Source organism: Balaenoptera musculus, chromosome 2 (genome assembly GCF_009873245.2).
Source record: "Balaenoptera musculus isolate JJ_BM4_2016_0621 chromosome 2, mBalMus1.pri.v3, whole genome shotgun sequence".
NCBI lineage: Eukaryota > Metazoa > Chordata > Mammalia > Artiodactyla > Balaenopteridae > Balaenoptera > Balaenoptera musculus.
Window position 1 is genome coordinate 74,811,537 of NC_045786.1, and position 16,229 is coordinate 74,827,765.

Below are 16,229 nucleotides of genomic sequence, written 5' to 3' on the forward strand. Positions count from 1 at the left end.
CATATGCTGCTAACTCTGTGTTTCACTTTTTGAGGAACTGTCAAAGTGTTTTCTACAGTGGCTGCATCATTTTACATTCCCACCAGATATTAATAAAGGTTCCAGGGGCTTCCTTGGTGGCGCAGTGGTTAAGAATCCGCCTGCCAATGCAGGGGACATGGGTTTGAGCCCTGGTCCAGGAAGATCCCACATGCTGCGGAGCAACTAAGCCCGTGCACCACAACTACTGAGCCTGTGCTCTAGAGCCTGCAAGCCACAACTACTGAAGCCCGCGCACCTAGAGCCCGTGCTCTGCAACAAGAGAAACCACCGCACTGAGAAGCCCATGCACCGCAACGAAGAGAAGCCCCTGCTCGCCGCAACTAGAGAAAGCCCAAAGCTTGCAGCAATGAAGACCCAACACAGCCAAAAATAAATAAAACAAAATAAATAAATGTATAAAAAGAAAAGAAAATAAAGGTTCCAATTTCTCTATATCCTTGTTAACCCTGCTTATCTTCTGATTTCCTGTTCTTTGTTTTTGTTTTGTTTAATTATAGATATCCTGGTGGGAGTAAAGTGGAATTTCATTCTGGTTTTGATTTGCTTTTCCCTAATAACTAATAATGTTTTCATGTGCTTCTTGGTCATTAGTACAAATGACCTTCTTCTCTGGAAAAATGCCTATGTAAATTCTTTGCCCATTTTAAAACTGGGTTGCTTTTCTTTTTATTATTGAGTTGTGCTAGTTCTTTATATATTCTGGATACTAGAGCCTTATCAAATATCTGATTTTCAAATATTTTTCTCCCATTCTGTAGGCTATCTTTTCACTTTCTTAAAATTTCCTTTGATGTACAAAAATTTTAAATTTGATGAAGTCCTGTTTATCTATATTTTTCTTTCGTTGCTTGTATTTTTGGTGTCAGCCATTCAATTCTCCCCCATCTCTTTCAGTTGAGCTATAATACTTCAGTAACATATAGCACACAGACTCAAATATGAAGTCATAGTCTAATTCTAATAGAGACCACTTTGTTCACATATGATGCTTATTCTAAGAATACACTCTTGCTAACACAGCTAAAATCTTAAAAACAACAATCCTTTTTCTAACAAAGAGTCCCCTCCCTGCTCTTCTTTTTTTTTTTCTTTTTCTTTTTTTACATACCTCCTGTAGAAGTACCAGTCATACTATTGCTTGCAAGCATAGGTGAAGTCTCTGACACTGCGGAGGGTTGGCTACTAGTGACAGCTGAAGCAGTATCAGAGGGCTGCTCAGAGGTAGATGGATTTGAATTGTTAATGGAAGCGCTTGTGGTTTGTGATTCCATTCTCGTGGAAGTGGTTGGTACTACAGTAGGTTCTACAAAACACAAAATGTTTATTTAGCATTTCAAAACAAATTAGGTAATGGGTTATATTTTAATAAAAGCTAACATTTTTATGATAATTATTAAAACAAGATATGAACCCTCTAATAAGTACAATATACAGTAAAAAAAAAGTTTTCATAAAGTTAAACTGCAACATTAAAATGACATGTTACTGCATTTTTAAAAACCCAACACATATATGTATATTCCAATAATTCAAAGGACTAACAGTTTTTTTGGGTAATGACCATGTAAGTCTTCTGATCACAAAGAAAAGAGGCAAAGTAAAAGTCCCTCTGCTATGTTTATACACATTGTCACAGGCTGTTAGAACAGTATACAAATTGTACTTTCTCTGGTTACATTATGGATTCTAGAGTCACATAGCTTGGATAGCAATTCTGATTTCATCACTGACAGTATGATCTAGGATAAATTACTTAACCACTCTCTATTTCCTCACCTGTAGAACTAGGAAAGTACAGAATTTTCTTCACAGAACTGTTGTTAGGATGAACAGAGATCACACATATAAAGCATTTTATATGATGCTTTACAAGCAGTAGTCATTCAATAAGCATTAGCTATGATTTTTAATAACCGTTTTAATTTCTTTCTTACATGCCTTTTTGTACATTTTTCCCCCAAATTTTTTTGCCAATATTAATGTTCATCAGTGCTTTCTAATAAAAATTAAAGTTTTTGTAGTAGAAATTAAAAGAAATTTCAGGCAGACCTTAACTTATGAGTTATACTTTAGACCCTAATTGTTAAATGACTGTTTAAAAATTAAGAATAATGGGAATAATAATTACATACTACTACTACTACTACTACTAATAATAATAATTACATAGTCACAATAATTAGACCTGAATTATCACTCTTTAAATGTGATATACAATGAGAGGACAACTATTCTATACAATGAAGTGAGGTACGCTGATTCCTGAAACACAAACAGTACCTGTTAGTCTATATGGGACCCTGTACTTCAGATGCTTAAAGAAATATATTTGCCTAAACATAAAAGGGGGAGGGAGGAACCTCTGTTGATCTGCAAATAGTTTATCTCAGTTTCTCAATCTTAGCAGTATTGACAGTGGCTGAATAATTCTTTGTTGGAGATGGGAGGGGAGGAGGGTGGACTGTCCTTTGCACTGTAGGATGTTTAGCAGCATCCCTGGCCTCTACCCATTAGATGGTAATAGCACTCTCCCCCAACTGTGAGAACCGAAAGTGTCTGTAGATATTGCCAAATGTCTCTAGGGGCACAAAATGGCCAGTAGGTAAGAACCACTGGTCTAACTGATAAACTTAAGCTTTGGACTTATTTTTAATAAGATAGAAGCCTTCCACTAAAAGAAACCAGTAGGGAGAAGGGGGCATCTCCTGATCACTGGAATACTTTTAACCTAAAAGTAAAAGTATTCTGTTTGAACTAAATTCTAGTGGGTTAAAAGGCTACTCTGTCACATTTTGTTACTTTACTGGATGGCAGGTGTCACATGGGAAAACACACAAATAGTTTCCAAAAGAGCCATCAATATTTAACTGAGTAATCTTTAATTAATCCTATTGTATTAACCACTGCCTTACAGATAATTTATGGTGCTTCAAAATAAAAACCGAGACATTGTTAAATGAAATGTAGACAATGGGAATAAATAACCTCTTAATAAACATCTTAATTCCAAAGTACTGCTACTCTGAAAGTTATGATCATCCAAACTGCAAACAGCCGATATAAGAGATGATTGCACAAGGCCCCTAACTCTTCCTACCTAGCGAATGTACCCTTTTTCCAATTTATAGCTAACTGCCAAAATTAACAAATTCATATATGGCTTACTGTCTCCTTAAGGAAATTATGACTGACCATTTCCTTCTAAGATGTAACTATTACTATCTGAAGACAATTCTCAATATGAGGGAAAATTCACATACGTATTCATATATTCATACTTGCTACCACTTTCCCTAACCTCTGTTTCCCAACTCTAGCTTTATTTCCTCAGTTACTTGGGTGCAGCTGTAAGCCAAAACAAAACACTAAAGCTGAGCAGCACATAAGGTAACCATATTATTACACTGAAGGATAACACAACTTTTAAAAGCAAACTGAACATTTCAAATAACCAGTATTAACCATTTAAACTCAGTTAGGGGCTTCCCTGGTGGCGCAGTGCTTGAGAATCTGCCTGCCAATGCAGGGCACACGGGTTCGAGCCCTGGTCTGGGAAGATCCCACATGCCGCGGAGCAACTGGGCCCGTGAGCCACAATTACTGAGCCTGCGCGTCTGGAGCCTGTGCTCCGCAACAAGAGAAGCTGCGACAGTGAGAGGCCCGCGCACCGTGATGAAGAGTGGCCCCACTTGCCCCAACTAGAGAAAGCCCACGCACAGAAACGAAGACCCAACACAGCCAAAAATAAATAAATAAAAATAAAAAAAATAAAAAATAAAAAAATAAACTCAGTTATATTGCTTTTCTGTTCTGTATTTTTAAAGTGTTGTTTCTATTTTTCATAGCAAAGTTAAAGTATGATAACAATATTATAAATGAAAGTATCAATAACACATAAGTCTGAGGATAGATCAAACCACCTCTTGTAAAAATAATTTTTTTCTAAGAAAATAACTACCAAGCAATGAAGTAATAATCAGAAAGAATTTTTAGACACAACTTACAAACTGAGGTTATTATATTAATTGAAAAATAACATTAGGATACCTGGCAACTTCCCTGTAATTTAATATATATTACCATTAAGCAGCAATAGAAGTTTCTAGCATATTAAGATACTTTATTTTACCAAATCTTCTTCATAATTCTACACTGCTAGTACTCCAACTTACCATCTTCATCAACAGTAAGGTCCACAACTTCTGCTGCATTCTGCCTCAAGGGCTGTATAACAGTAGAAATCCTACTGCGGTTCCGTGGTTCCTGTGGCCGACTTGTATGAGAACTTGAACCTTGGCTCCAGTGAGATCTATTGTGTCCAAGGGTTGAACGAGACCTTAAATAACAAAATTTTTAGTTACCTAAGAAATCATAAGCCTTTCTTACAAACTAAGTTGTGAAATTCTTCATTCAAGAATTCTCCAGAGGGGCTTCCCTGGTGGCGCAGTGGTTAAGAATCTGCCTGCCAATGCAGGGGACAAGGGTTCAAGCCCTGGTATGGGAAGATCCCACATGCTGAAGAGCAACTAAGCCCGTGCACCACAATTACTGAGCCTCGGCTCTAGAGCCCGTGAGCCACAACTACTGAAGCCCACGCACCACAACTACTGAAGCCTGCATGCCTAGAGCCTATGCTCCACAACAAGAGAAGCCACCGCAATGAGAAGCCCGCACACCGCAATGAAGAGTAGCCCCCGCTCGCCGCAACTAGAGAAAGCCCGTGTACAGCAATGAAGACCCAACGCAGCCAAAAATAAATAAATAAAATAAATTTTTTTTAAAAAAGAATTCTCCAGAGAAATAATCATAATAGAATTTAAAATTCTGACTAGCATAATGCCTAGCACTCAATAAACTCTGCTGAATTAAATGTTCAACAAATGTTCACCAATCAACTGACCTCAGAAAATGAAAAATGATGTTAGACCAATCATTGGTGTAAAATACAGGATTCTGTTTCAAGAATGCTGCTCCCTTTTCAATGTTTACTTTGAATATTCACCTGGGTTATAATCAATTACTTACGTTTTATGTTAATACCTAAAATTATTCACCATAGGTATAGTAACAAAAATATCAACACCCTAAACATTTAACATTCACATGATCTTCTATGTTTAGTTTAGATTGGCTCTGCAAAGCATGGCTTTGGGAGTCCCAAACCAAGCTAAGTTTCTGGGACTGTCTAAAAGAGATTCAAAGCACCGGAGAGAGTTCTTGCCATCAGGAGAGGTACGGACAGTTGTAGCTAGTTTACTATAAGAAACATCATCGTTTGAGCTGCTTTAGGCTTTAAAGGCATATAATCACAAACCCTCAACACTGAATGCTTTTATCATCTTTTAATTATGTGTACTGTACTAAATTACTTACAGCATATATTTTATTTAAAAAAATTCTTAAAGGATTCACTGTAATGATCCGGACTAAGGGTACAGAGGGATAGTATGTAGAATATGCAGTCCTCAGGCTTCAAGGAGAAAAACATAAATATGCTTTAGAAAGATGGGGCTTAACGAAGTTGGTTTTTTCTCCTGCCCAAACTGAATGTAAAACTGCCTATAAGCTTATTGTCACTATGTATGGAAAGAGTGAGCCAGATCCACTAACATGCAGTCATCGTATAAGCTTGACCACTCAGAAAAGAACTCCGAAGTTCAAACTGAGCTTTGGCCTCAGCAACTATAGAGCCTAAAAGTTTAGAAAGAAGTTCAAATTCTAAAATTAAGTTTTCAAGTAACAGGAGTACAGAGGTTAAATCCTGAGACAGAGTTTAAAAAAAAAGACCGTGTATTCCAGCAAGAATTGTATAGATTAAGGCATGAAGGTAAACAAATATTTCAAGCTGAAATGGTTTTAGATAAGGAGAATGATCACCATTTAAAATTCTTGAGAAACCAAGAGTCTTTGATGAGAGACTGAGTAGTCTATTTCTCAGAAGCTGTTAACAGCTGCAGAAACTTCCACGTCCACTATACAGCACTTCTATGAAAACTTCACAGGGTGTCCTAACTCCAAATATAATGCTGAGTAAAGTACCAGCAAAAAGATGTATGATGAACAGTTTCACAGAGGCCTTAGTCGCCCCTATAATTAGTGGCTACTGTCAAATCCTGACACAAAGGGATCTGAAACACAGATGCATTCTCTCTTAAACAGGAAGGGCCAAGAGCCAGCTAAAGTGACAAAGTTACTATCAAGATGAAAAAAAAATTAATTACAGGGGACTGAGTGAACTGATGAGGATGATTATAATTTTTGTGACTTTCTGTTTGAATAAAAAAAAAAAAATCCCACAAGGACTCAGAGGCAAAAAATATACAAATCAATTTTCACTGCAAAGTAAAGGAGCTGTTGCAGTGGAGGATTACTGGACTGAATGTCAATATTATGACAGTATGAGTGTATTTCGTGTTTGGTAATTGCAATAGTTGTTGCTTTTGTTGTGGTCATTCATTTACAATGCTTGGTGTCAGTTTATTTATCTCTTGTAAAAATAAAATACAGTGTGTGTGTGTGTGTGTGTGTGTGTGTGTGTGTGTGGAAAAAAAAAAAGAAAAAAAATAGATGTACGGGGTAGATGTAGATATAAATGTAAATATAGAAATGCATATAGCTCTAGAATGTATATATGTATGTATGTATACATACCTATATTTATAGATGTATAAAAAATAAAAAAATTAAAATAAAGTGACAATGTTAATATTCTAGGTAACCATAAGGAAAATAAATATGGCTAATGAGCACTGTGTGTCTTTTTCAAGAGCACTGTCTATCACTATGTAAATGCATCTGCTTGAACATTTAAGTGTCTACATGAAAAGAAAGCTCTCCAGTTCCACGAAAAAACAGGTCTTTAGTTTCAACAATTGTTATAGCTCATAAAAAGGGAGTCAGTGTTGTACCAACCACTATGGACAGTCACAGAATAACTGTGGCACATACTGTGGAGTATCAATTTTCCTCGGAGTCTGGGAAAATCATTTAAAACTTAAACAGGGATATATTATAGAGCGCTCTCTTCCATGCCATTAGAAGTAGTACTCCAATGGGAAAGTGGCAAGTAAAGAAGCACATTCTAGGTATGATTGTAACATGCTTCCAAAATAACAACGCTTTTTTTAAAGATCAGTAACAAATTAAAATACAATAAGCAAATGCATTTCTAAATTCATTCCAACACAAAAATTAAGATTCATCCACAGTTTGGTATATCAAACGAAAGAGAGGAGTACTTCACTGCTTCCTTTACCAGTATTTGTAATCATCTAAAGCACAAAATGAATTGTGTTAGGGTCTCTCTCTCTCTTTTTTTTTTTTCCGTCAAGGTGATTCTCAAAAGGGCAATGTCATTTCCAGTTATTTATCAAAACAAGTGAGGATATCTCATTCATTTTTTACTACAGGGCTTATATAAAATTACTGAGTGAAGGACAAAAAAATCCAAAAACTATGTTTTATACTAAGTTGTCCTAACATAATAGCATAAACATCACTGGTATTAATGAGATACCAATATCATTCCCAATACTTATGTACTATTCACATCTAAATTTCAGAGGAGTTTGTGAACTCTCTGAATCATAAAACAAATTCAATTTTATAAAACACCAAGTAAAACTGATGTTTATCTAGAGCAATGACTCAACACTCACTGTATACTTGGGGTGCTAAAAAAAATACTGATTCCTAAGATTCTGGTTCAGCTGGTCTGGGCTATGATCCAGGCAACAATATATATTTTATCATCTTCCCAGATGAATCTAACGCAGTCTGGTTTGACAACCACTAATCTGGTTGGTATACACACACTAAAACTAGGTAAAGAAAAAAAAAGTAAAAAAATGCAAATATCTGCAGCACAAATGTGTCTAAATATTTACATTTAAAACTTCAAATATACAACTAGGAATTAAAATCTTACCGATAGCTTTCCCCAACTGTTACTATCTCCACTTCACTGTCAGTTGAGGTAACATTAATTTCTTCATTGGCAGTGATCTGGGGAGTGGAGGAAGCTTCTATCACCACAACATCTTCATCAATATTTCCTGGAAACAAGAAGAAAAAACATTTAAAGGGCATATGGGATAAACAACAAGGTCCTACTATACAGCACAAGGAGCTATATGCAGTATCCTATGATAAACCACAATGGAAAAGAATACAAAAAAAAAAAAAGATGTATATATATGTATAACTGAATCACTTTGTATATATATGTTTAACTGAATACAAAAAAAAGTATGTATATATATGTACAACTGAATCACTTTGTATATACGTATAACTGAATACAAAAAAAAGAATGTATATATATGTATAACTGAATCACTTTGCAGAAATTAACGTAACATTGTAAATCAACTATACTTCAATTAAAAACATACAGAGCATATGCTTGTCAGCTAACTTAAAGACAAAAAGTTTTATTTTGACTTTGAAGACTGAAATTCATTACAAAAGTAAAATTCATATCTGTCAAATCAAAGTTTTTAAAACCAGAGCTCATTATGCAAAGTGAAAACAGTACTTACTCTCTTAATTTGCACGTTTGTTTCCTCTTACGATTTTTGTTTGTTCTTTACAAACTTTTAGTAGTTTCCATATGAATTTGTATAATCTTATATAAAGATATTAATACTGTAATATCTGAAAGTACTCATTTAAGATCTTATGTAAGATATTCACATTCTATAAGATATCAACCCTTTAATATCTAAAATGAAGATACTACACTCTAAGTTTTCTTCAAGGTTTTTTTATTTACGTAATATGGTATTCTTTTAAGAAAAACACAGTAGCTTTTCAGTTTTGTGCTAAAAAATCTGTAATTTTTTTGTACGTGTTCTTTTCTAAAGTATTCCAAGTTCAGAAAGTGCTTCGTCATCTAGAAGATGGTACATACTATATTTGGTGCAATGTGTTTCCTTAATATTTACTTCACCTAGAACTAATTTTTACTTATGGCATTAGATAAGATTATAAATAGAATCTGGCCCTGCTCAGTGAAATAACCCAGTCACAAAAAAACACTGTATGATTTCACTTATGTGAGGCATCTAAAGTAGTCAAATTCCTAGAGAAAGTGGAATGGTGGTTACCAGAGCTGGGGGGGGGTGGAAGGAAAAGGGAGTTGTTTAATGGGTATAGAGTTTCAGATTGCAAGAAGAAAAAGTTCTGGAGATCTGTTTCACAACAATGTGAATATTCTTAAAACTACTGAACTGCACACTTTAAAATGGTCAAGATGGTTAAACAAAAAAAAAAAAAAGAAAAAAAGAAAAGTTGTGCTCCATTTCTTCTCTTGCTATATTTTCCACAAATCTAGGGCTAAAATGTCTTCTTTTTTAAAACATTCTTCTCTCTTCATTACCATCACCTGTCAATGTAAAGATCTGCCAACAGTTTACAAGTAATATCTTGTGATAAAAATCTTCCCATAATAAGAATACTGAGAGCTTAAAATTTCACCCACTTTAAGTGTACATTTCACTGATTTTAGTGTGTTTATGGAGCACAGCCATCACCTCAATCCAGTGTTAGAACATTTCCAACACCCTAAAAAGATCCCACATGCCCTATTTCAGTCAATCATTGTCCCTCTAACCCCATCCCTACATCCCTACAACAACTAACATGCTTTCTGTCATTATGGATTGATTTGTATTTTCAAGAGCTCAATATAAATGGAGTAATACATTACATATACTTTCATATCTGGCTTATTTCACTGAGTGTACTTATTTTGCGATTTATTCATGTTGTGTGTGTATCAATAGTTCATTCTTTTTTACTGCTGGGCAGTATCCTATCATATGAATACATCACAGTTTGTTTATCCATTCTTCTGTTGATGGACATCTGAATTTTTCTCACTTTTGGCTATTACAAATAAATACACGTACTTCAGGCATACATGTACTTTCATTTCTCTTGGGTAAATACTTAGGAATGTAATTTCTAAATACTATGGTAAATTTATGTTTAGCATTTTAATGAAGTACCAAATTGTTTTCCTAAGTGACTGTTCAGTTTTACATTCCCACCAGGAAAATGAGGGCTCCATTTTCTCTACATCTTTGCCACTAATTGTTACCGTCTCTTTTTCATCATAGCCGTTCTACTGCATGTACAGTAGTATATATAGTAGTATATATTCTTTTCATTTTCTTAATGGTGTCTTATGAAACATAAAAGTCTTTCATTTTGATGAAGCCCAAATCAGCTATTTCTTTAATGGATCATGTTTTTGGTGACCTTTTAAAGAAATCTCTGCATAGCCAAAGGTGACTAAGAATTTGTATGTTTCTTCTAGAAGTTGTATAATTTAGCTCTTACATTTAGGTCTGTGATCCATTTTGTTAGTTTCTGTGTCTGACATGATATAAAAGGTCTAAATTCACCTTTTTAGCATGTAGAGCCATAACTGTCCCAACACTATTTGTTGAAAAGACTGGAATAATTCTATTTTGATACTTAGTAGATTCAGGTTTTCCTAATTATTCTTCAGGATTATAAAATCAAGGGGAGAGAAAAATTCTTGAGATTTGGACTGGATTGGCATTAAGCATCACTAACAAAGCCCTGATATCTCTACAATATACATACTTTCATCCAAGAACATATCTTGCCATCTACCAATATCATATTTATAAACCTGGAGAAAAACTGAGGGTTTGGTTTGATTATAATTGTAACTCTCTATAAAGCTACATAATTTTCTTCATAGAAGCTAAATATACTCCTATTGAGATTATTCTTAGACTCTTTATTCTCTTTGCTGCTCTTGTAAACATGCTCCCTTTTTTCATTACATTTTCTACTAGTACGGTGGTATTCCATTGATACCGTATATTCACTTTTACCCAACTCTTACAGAACTCTTGCTTAGCACAATGACAACAAATGGCTCAACTTTCTTCTCGCTGTGGAATTTACGCAGTCTACATTCCTTCACCCGAGGCACCATTCCTAGACAACCTGGAATTTCATCTCGAATATACCTCTACATCATCAAATATCTGCACTACTTCAAAAGCTGGCCAGTATCTGGAGAAGGTTACAAGCCCATGACAAAGATCTATAACATGCTCTCTGATACTCCAAAGAGGATAACAAAGAAGGCACTGGTAAATCACAGAGGCAATAAAATATGATCTGATCGGAGAAATAGTTATTTTAAAAATATTCCATAATATTTCTATTTTGGAATACTTGCAAATTGTTCTATCCATTAAATAGAAAAAAACTAAGATTTAAAAATTATGAGATGTGCAAATTTTTAAAGTAGTTTCTAAGTTCTAAAGATTACACACATACACACGTTCAGGTCAAATGTATTTTTAACAGCATAAATATCTTATAGGCAGAGAAAAACAAAATAGCAGCACTCAGTGGCTATTTAAAATAATATTATCGATTCAATTTCCAAATTACTTTTCTAATTCTTCAAAATCACATACACGATGCAGCTTAAGGTAAGAGTACACAGGCAATCATATATTTAAAACTAAAAGCATTATATATAAAAATAAAAGACCATGGATTTTTTTTTTTAAAAAAAACCTCTCTTATTTTAACCCACCAAATGGACATTGCCACTTTACATGGAGAAAAGCTACATCTATATATCAGCTTTATTAGTGATTTTTCTCCATATATGTATACATGAAATTTCTTTACAAGCCTGTAAAAAAAATCACCTAACATTATTAAACACCTTTTACACAGTTATGCAAAGTCAAATATAAATGTAACATTTTGAAGTTCCAATGATAAATGATACAAAGCTAGCTTTGCTAATGCATTAAAATTCAATTTATATAATTTTTTATGAACACAGAGATTGTATAACTAAAAGTTATATAAATAACTCATTTAGGCACTGTTACTCTATTGTTTAAACATCATTTTTCTAAAAAGAATCTTTATAAGCATAACTTGAACATAATACATAAAAATCATGTAACTAAATAATAATCACAATTAGGCAAGATTTGGGCATCTTTAGAATGACTATTATTTAAAACACAATTTATAGGAAACATTCCTAAAATTATGAAGTTAACCTTAATACAGCTTTTAAAAAATCAAGAGAATAGGTCACTTCTTATTGAGCAAATTTCATTTTCATGTCTTTTACATGTAGAAATATTACAGGACGAGAGACTTGAGTGCAGCTGAGAGTGATGGGACTGCAGGTGATTTAGCTATTTCTTCTAAGATTACTTATTTTGCTTGTACTTTTTAACACATTTTTGACTAGAGACGTAGTTTCAGCAAAAATCCCCCTGTCAATAATGTATTAATACATCATGAGAAAAATAAAATGTAATAACCTGGGTAGTGTAACAATGGTAACAAAAACAATGGTTTCTCTGACAGAGGTCTTCAAGAACCCCCCAAAATCATTGATTATTCTGGTCCCCCTGTGCCTTAAGTCTGGTATGATACCAATAATAAGAACAGCTTCCAATTTGTGAGCACATACTCTGTCCCACATATAATATTCTGCATGTCTAGCTCCATGAAGAAACTGAAACTTAAAAGTTTAAACGACTTGTCAAGCAAACATGAGCAACACTTGGAATTAACACCTAATTTCAATTCTAAACTCAGGCTCTTTACATGAAGTATATCACCATGCCGTAACTACTCAACAAGCTGGTGCTAATTACTATCAAAAGAATCTTCCTGTTACACTACTGCTCCTGTCTTTTGCAGTCACAAAAGTTACTGAAGTTTTAACAGCTTTGACTCTTCTTTGGGACTCTTCTGCTGGGTATCTATCGAACAGAAATGAAAACATATACATACACAAAGAATCTGTACCCAAAGGTTCATAGCAGCATTATTCACAATCGTCAAATACTAAAAACAATTAAATGTCCATCACCTGACAAATGGTAAACAAATCCATACAATGGAATACTATAAAGGAACTAAATAATAAAATAAATAGAACAGAATAGAATTAAAATTAAACAAAATGAAATGAAACTAAGTACTGATACCTGCTACGACATGGATGAACCTCAAAAACACTATGCTAAGTGAAAGAAGCCAGACACAAAAGACCACATATTGTATGATTTCATTTATATGAAATGTCCAGAAAAAGCGAGTCTATACAGACAGCAACAGATTAGAGGCTGTATGCAGAAGTGAGGGTTGGACAGGGATTAACTATAAACAAACAGGGATATGGGATCTTTGGGGATTAATGGAAATGTTCTGAAACTGTACTGCAGTAATGGCTGCACAGCTCTGAATTTACTAAAAATCACTGAATTGTATACTTAAAATGGATGAATTTTATGGTAGGTAAATTATACCTCAATGAAGCTGTTAAAAAAAAAACAAAAAACCTGTAAAACATTCCCTGCAAGATACAAAACTAGGGGGCTTCCCTGGTGGCACAGTGGTTGAGAATCCGCCTGCCAATGCAGGGGACACGGGTTCAGTCTCTGGTCCAGGAAGATCCCACATGCCGTGGAGCAACTAAGCCCATGCGCCACAACTACTGAGCCTGCGTGCCACAACTACTGAAGCCCATGCGCCTAGAGCCCGTGCTCCACAACAAGAGAAGCCACTGCAATAAGAAGCCCGCACATTGCAACAAAGAGTAGCCTCCGCTCGCCGCAACTAGAGAAAGCCCGTGCACAGCAATGAAGACCCAACACGGCCAAAAATAAATAAATAAAATAAATAAATTTATTAAAAAAAAAAAGATACAAAACTAGATTTCAGGGCTTCCCTGGTGGCGCAGTGGTTGAGAATCTGCCTGCCAATGCAGGGGACACGGGTTCGAGCCCTGGTCTGGGAAGATCCCACATGCCGCAGAGCAGCTGAGCCCGTGAGCCACAACTACTGAGCCTGCGCGTCTGGAGCCTGTGCTCCGCAACAAGAGAGGCTGCGACAGTGAGAGGCCCACGCACCGCGATGAAGAGTGGCCCCCGCTCGCTGCAACTGGAGAAAGCCCTCGCACAGAAACGAAGACCCAACACAGCCATAAATAAATAAATAAATAAAAATTAAAAAAAAAAAAACAAACAACAACTAGATTTCAGTAAATGAAAACACATTCCATACTCTGGAAGAGGAATACCCAAAATCCTAAAGATGTCAGTTCACCCTAATTTAGCCTACAAATACAATCCCAATAAAAATATCATCATGTGTCTCCCCACTACCACCATACTCAGATAAAAAGTTGATTATAAGTTCACTTGGAAGAATAAACAGGCAAGAATAACCAGGAAGACATGAAAGAGTCTATAATTATAACAGTGTGCTTCTAGTGCGTGGACAGGCAGACCAACCAATGGAACAGTATGAAAGCTCCATAAATAGATCCAAATACTTATGGAAATTTAACATATGACAAAGGTGGCAACTCAAGTCAATAGGAAAGTCTTTAATGATTTGTTTGGGATAATTGGATAGCCACATGAAACAAAAAGGATCCATTCTTCACACTGTACATGAGGACAAACATCAAATAGATCTGTGCTTTATACGTTTAAAAAAAAAATAGTTAAACAATACAAGGGCTAGGGGGGAAACGGGTTAGCTTCCTTATAAACTTGGAGTGGGAAAAACTTACCTAATTATGATTCAAAAATCCAGGAACAGTAAAGGTCAATAAATGTGACTAATCCAAAAAAAGTTTGGCAAGGTAAAGAAGTAGTGCAGAGTCAAAAAACTAATGACCAACTTGAGGAAAATGTGTTATATAGGATGTATACCTCTAATATATAAAAAACTTCTAAAAATGGATGCAAGAATGAAGACCAACATTCCGACAGAAAAACAGGCAAATGAAATGAACAGATTGATCATAAGAAATGCAAATGACCTTTAAATATATGAAAAGACACAAACATTAGTCATAAAAAATACAAATTAAAAATGTACTGACATACTATTTCTTGCCTCTCAGATGGGCCAAAAATTAAAATCTGACAACTAATTCTGCTTGAAAGGCTTTGGGAAAATAGGTACTTTCACACACTGCTGATGGACCCAAAATGGTTGCGATCCTCATAGAGAAATCTGGCCATATTTTTAAAATAACATACTCTTTTATCTTTGACTCAACAATCCCCTCCTAGAATTCTATCCCAAAGACACAATGGCAAAAACTATTAAATGACATATACAAAAACCTATTCATTGCAATGCTATTCATAATAGTAAAAGTCTGCAAACTGTTCATCGATAGGGGACTAGTTGAACAAATTAGGGTGTAACTATACAATGGAGTACTGTGGACTTGTGGAAAAAATAAAAGAGGAATGAAAAAGAATGAATAGAGGAATGAAAGCCTATATATCCTTTATATCTCATCATATATAAACTTTTATTCCTCTATTATCTCTCTATACTCTAACAACTGTATACATTGTTAAGTGAAAAAAAGAGATATGTTTTGAGTAAGATAAGGGGAGGATGTATGTATGTGTGTGTGTATGTGTATATATATATATATATATACACACACACACATATATATATTTGATAATTTTTTTAATAAATTTATTTTATTTATTTTATTTTTGTATGTGTTGGGTCTTCATTGCTGCGTGCGGGCTTTCTCTAGTTGCATTGCAGTGGCTTCTCTTGTTGCGGAGCTCGGCTCTCGGTGCGCGGGCTTCAGTAGTTGTGGCACGCGGGCTCAGTAGTTGTGGAACGTGGGCTCAGTAGTTGTGGCGCACGGGCTCTCGGTGTGCAGGCTTCAGTAGTTGTGGCACGCGGGCTCAGTAGTTGTGGCACACGGGCTTAGTTGCTCCGCAGCATGTGGGATCTTCCCGGACCAGGGCTTGAACCCGTGTCCCCTGCACTGGCAGGCGGATTCTTAACCACTGTGCCACCAGGGAAGCCCTAATATTTTTGAAGAGAAAAAAATGGAACAACAAACTAAAACAGAAACTAGTGAAAAATGATTATCTATTAGGGAGAAAAAGATAGGAAGAGAGAGCAGAGGTGGAAAACTAGACCTCAATGAATATATCTTGTTTAAAAGTTTTGACTTTGGAAACAGGTAAATATTTCACATAATTAAAAAGCAAAACTAAAAAATTTTTACAAATCTCTTAAAAAACAAAACAAAACACCTTGCAACAACCACAAAACAAATGATCCTAAATGCATATTAAATTGGTGGAATAACCACACAGAAA

General features: G+C 35.1%; 1 protein-coding gene across 11 annotated transcripts in view; it reads right to left on the reverse strand.

Annotated features, from left to right (window-relative positions):
- RNF111 (ring finger protein 111) overlaps window positions 1-16,229 on the reverse strand; it is an 86,040-nt gene that overhangs the window by 27,873 nt on the left and 41,938 nt on the right. For all 11 annotated transcript variants that reach the window (XM_036842699.1, XM_036842697.1, XM_036842700.1 and 8 more), the window contains 3 exons: window positions 7,970-8,096; window positions 4,215-4,378; window positions 1,151-1,345 (listed from right to left, as the gene is read on the reverse strand). In XM_036842699.1, coding sequence (XP_036698594.1) covers window positions 1,151-1,345; window positions 4,215-4,378; window positions 7,970-8,096 — 486 coding nt within the window. The remainder of the gene's footprint in view (window positions 1-1,150; window positions 1,346-4,214; window positions 4,379-7,969; window positions 8,097-16,229) is intronic.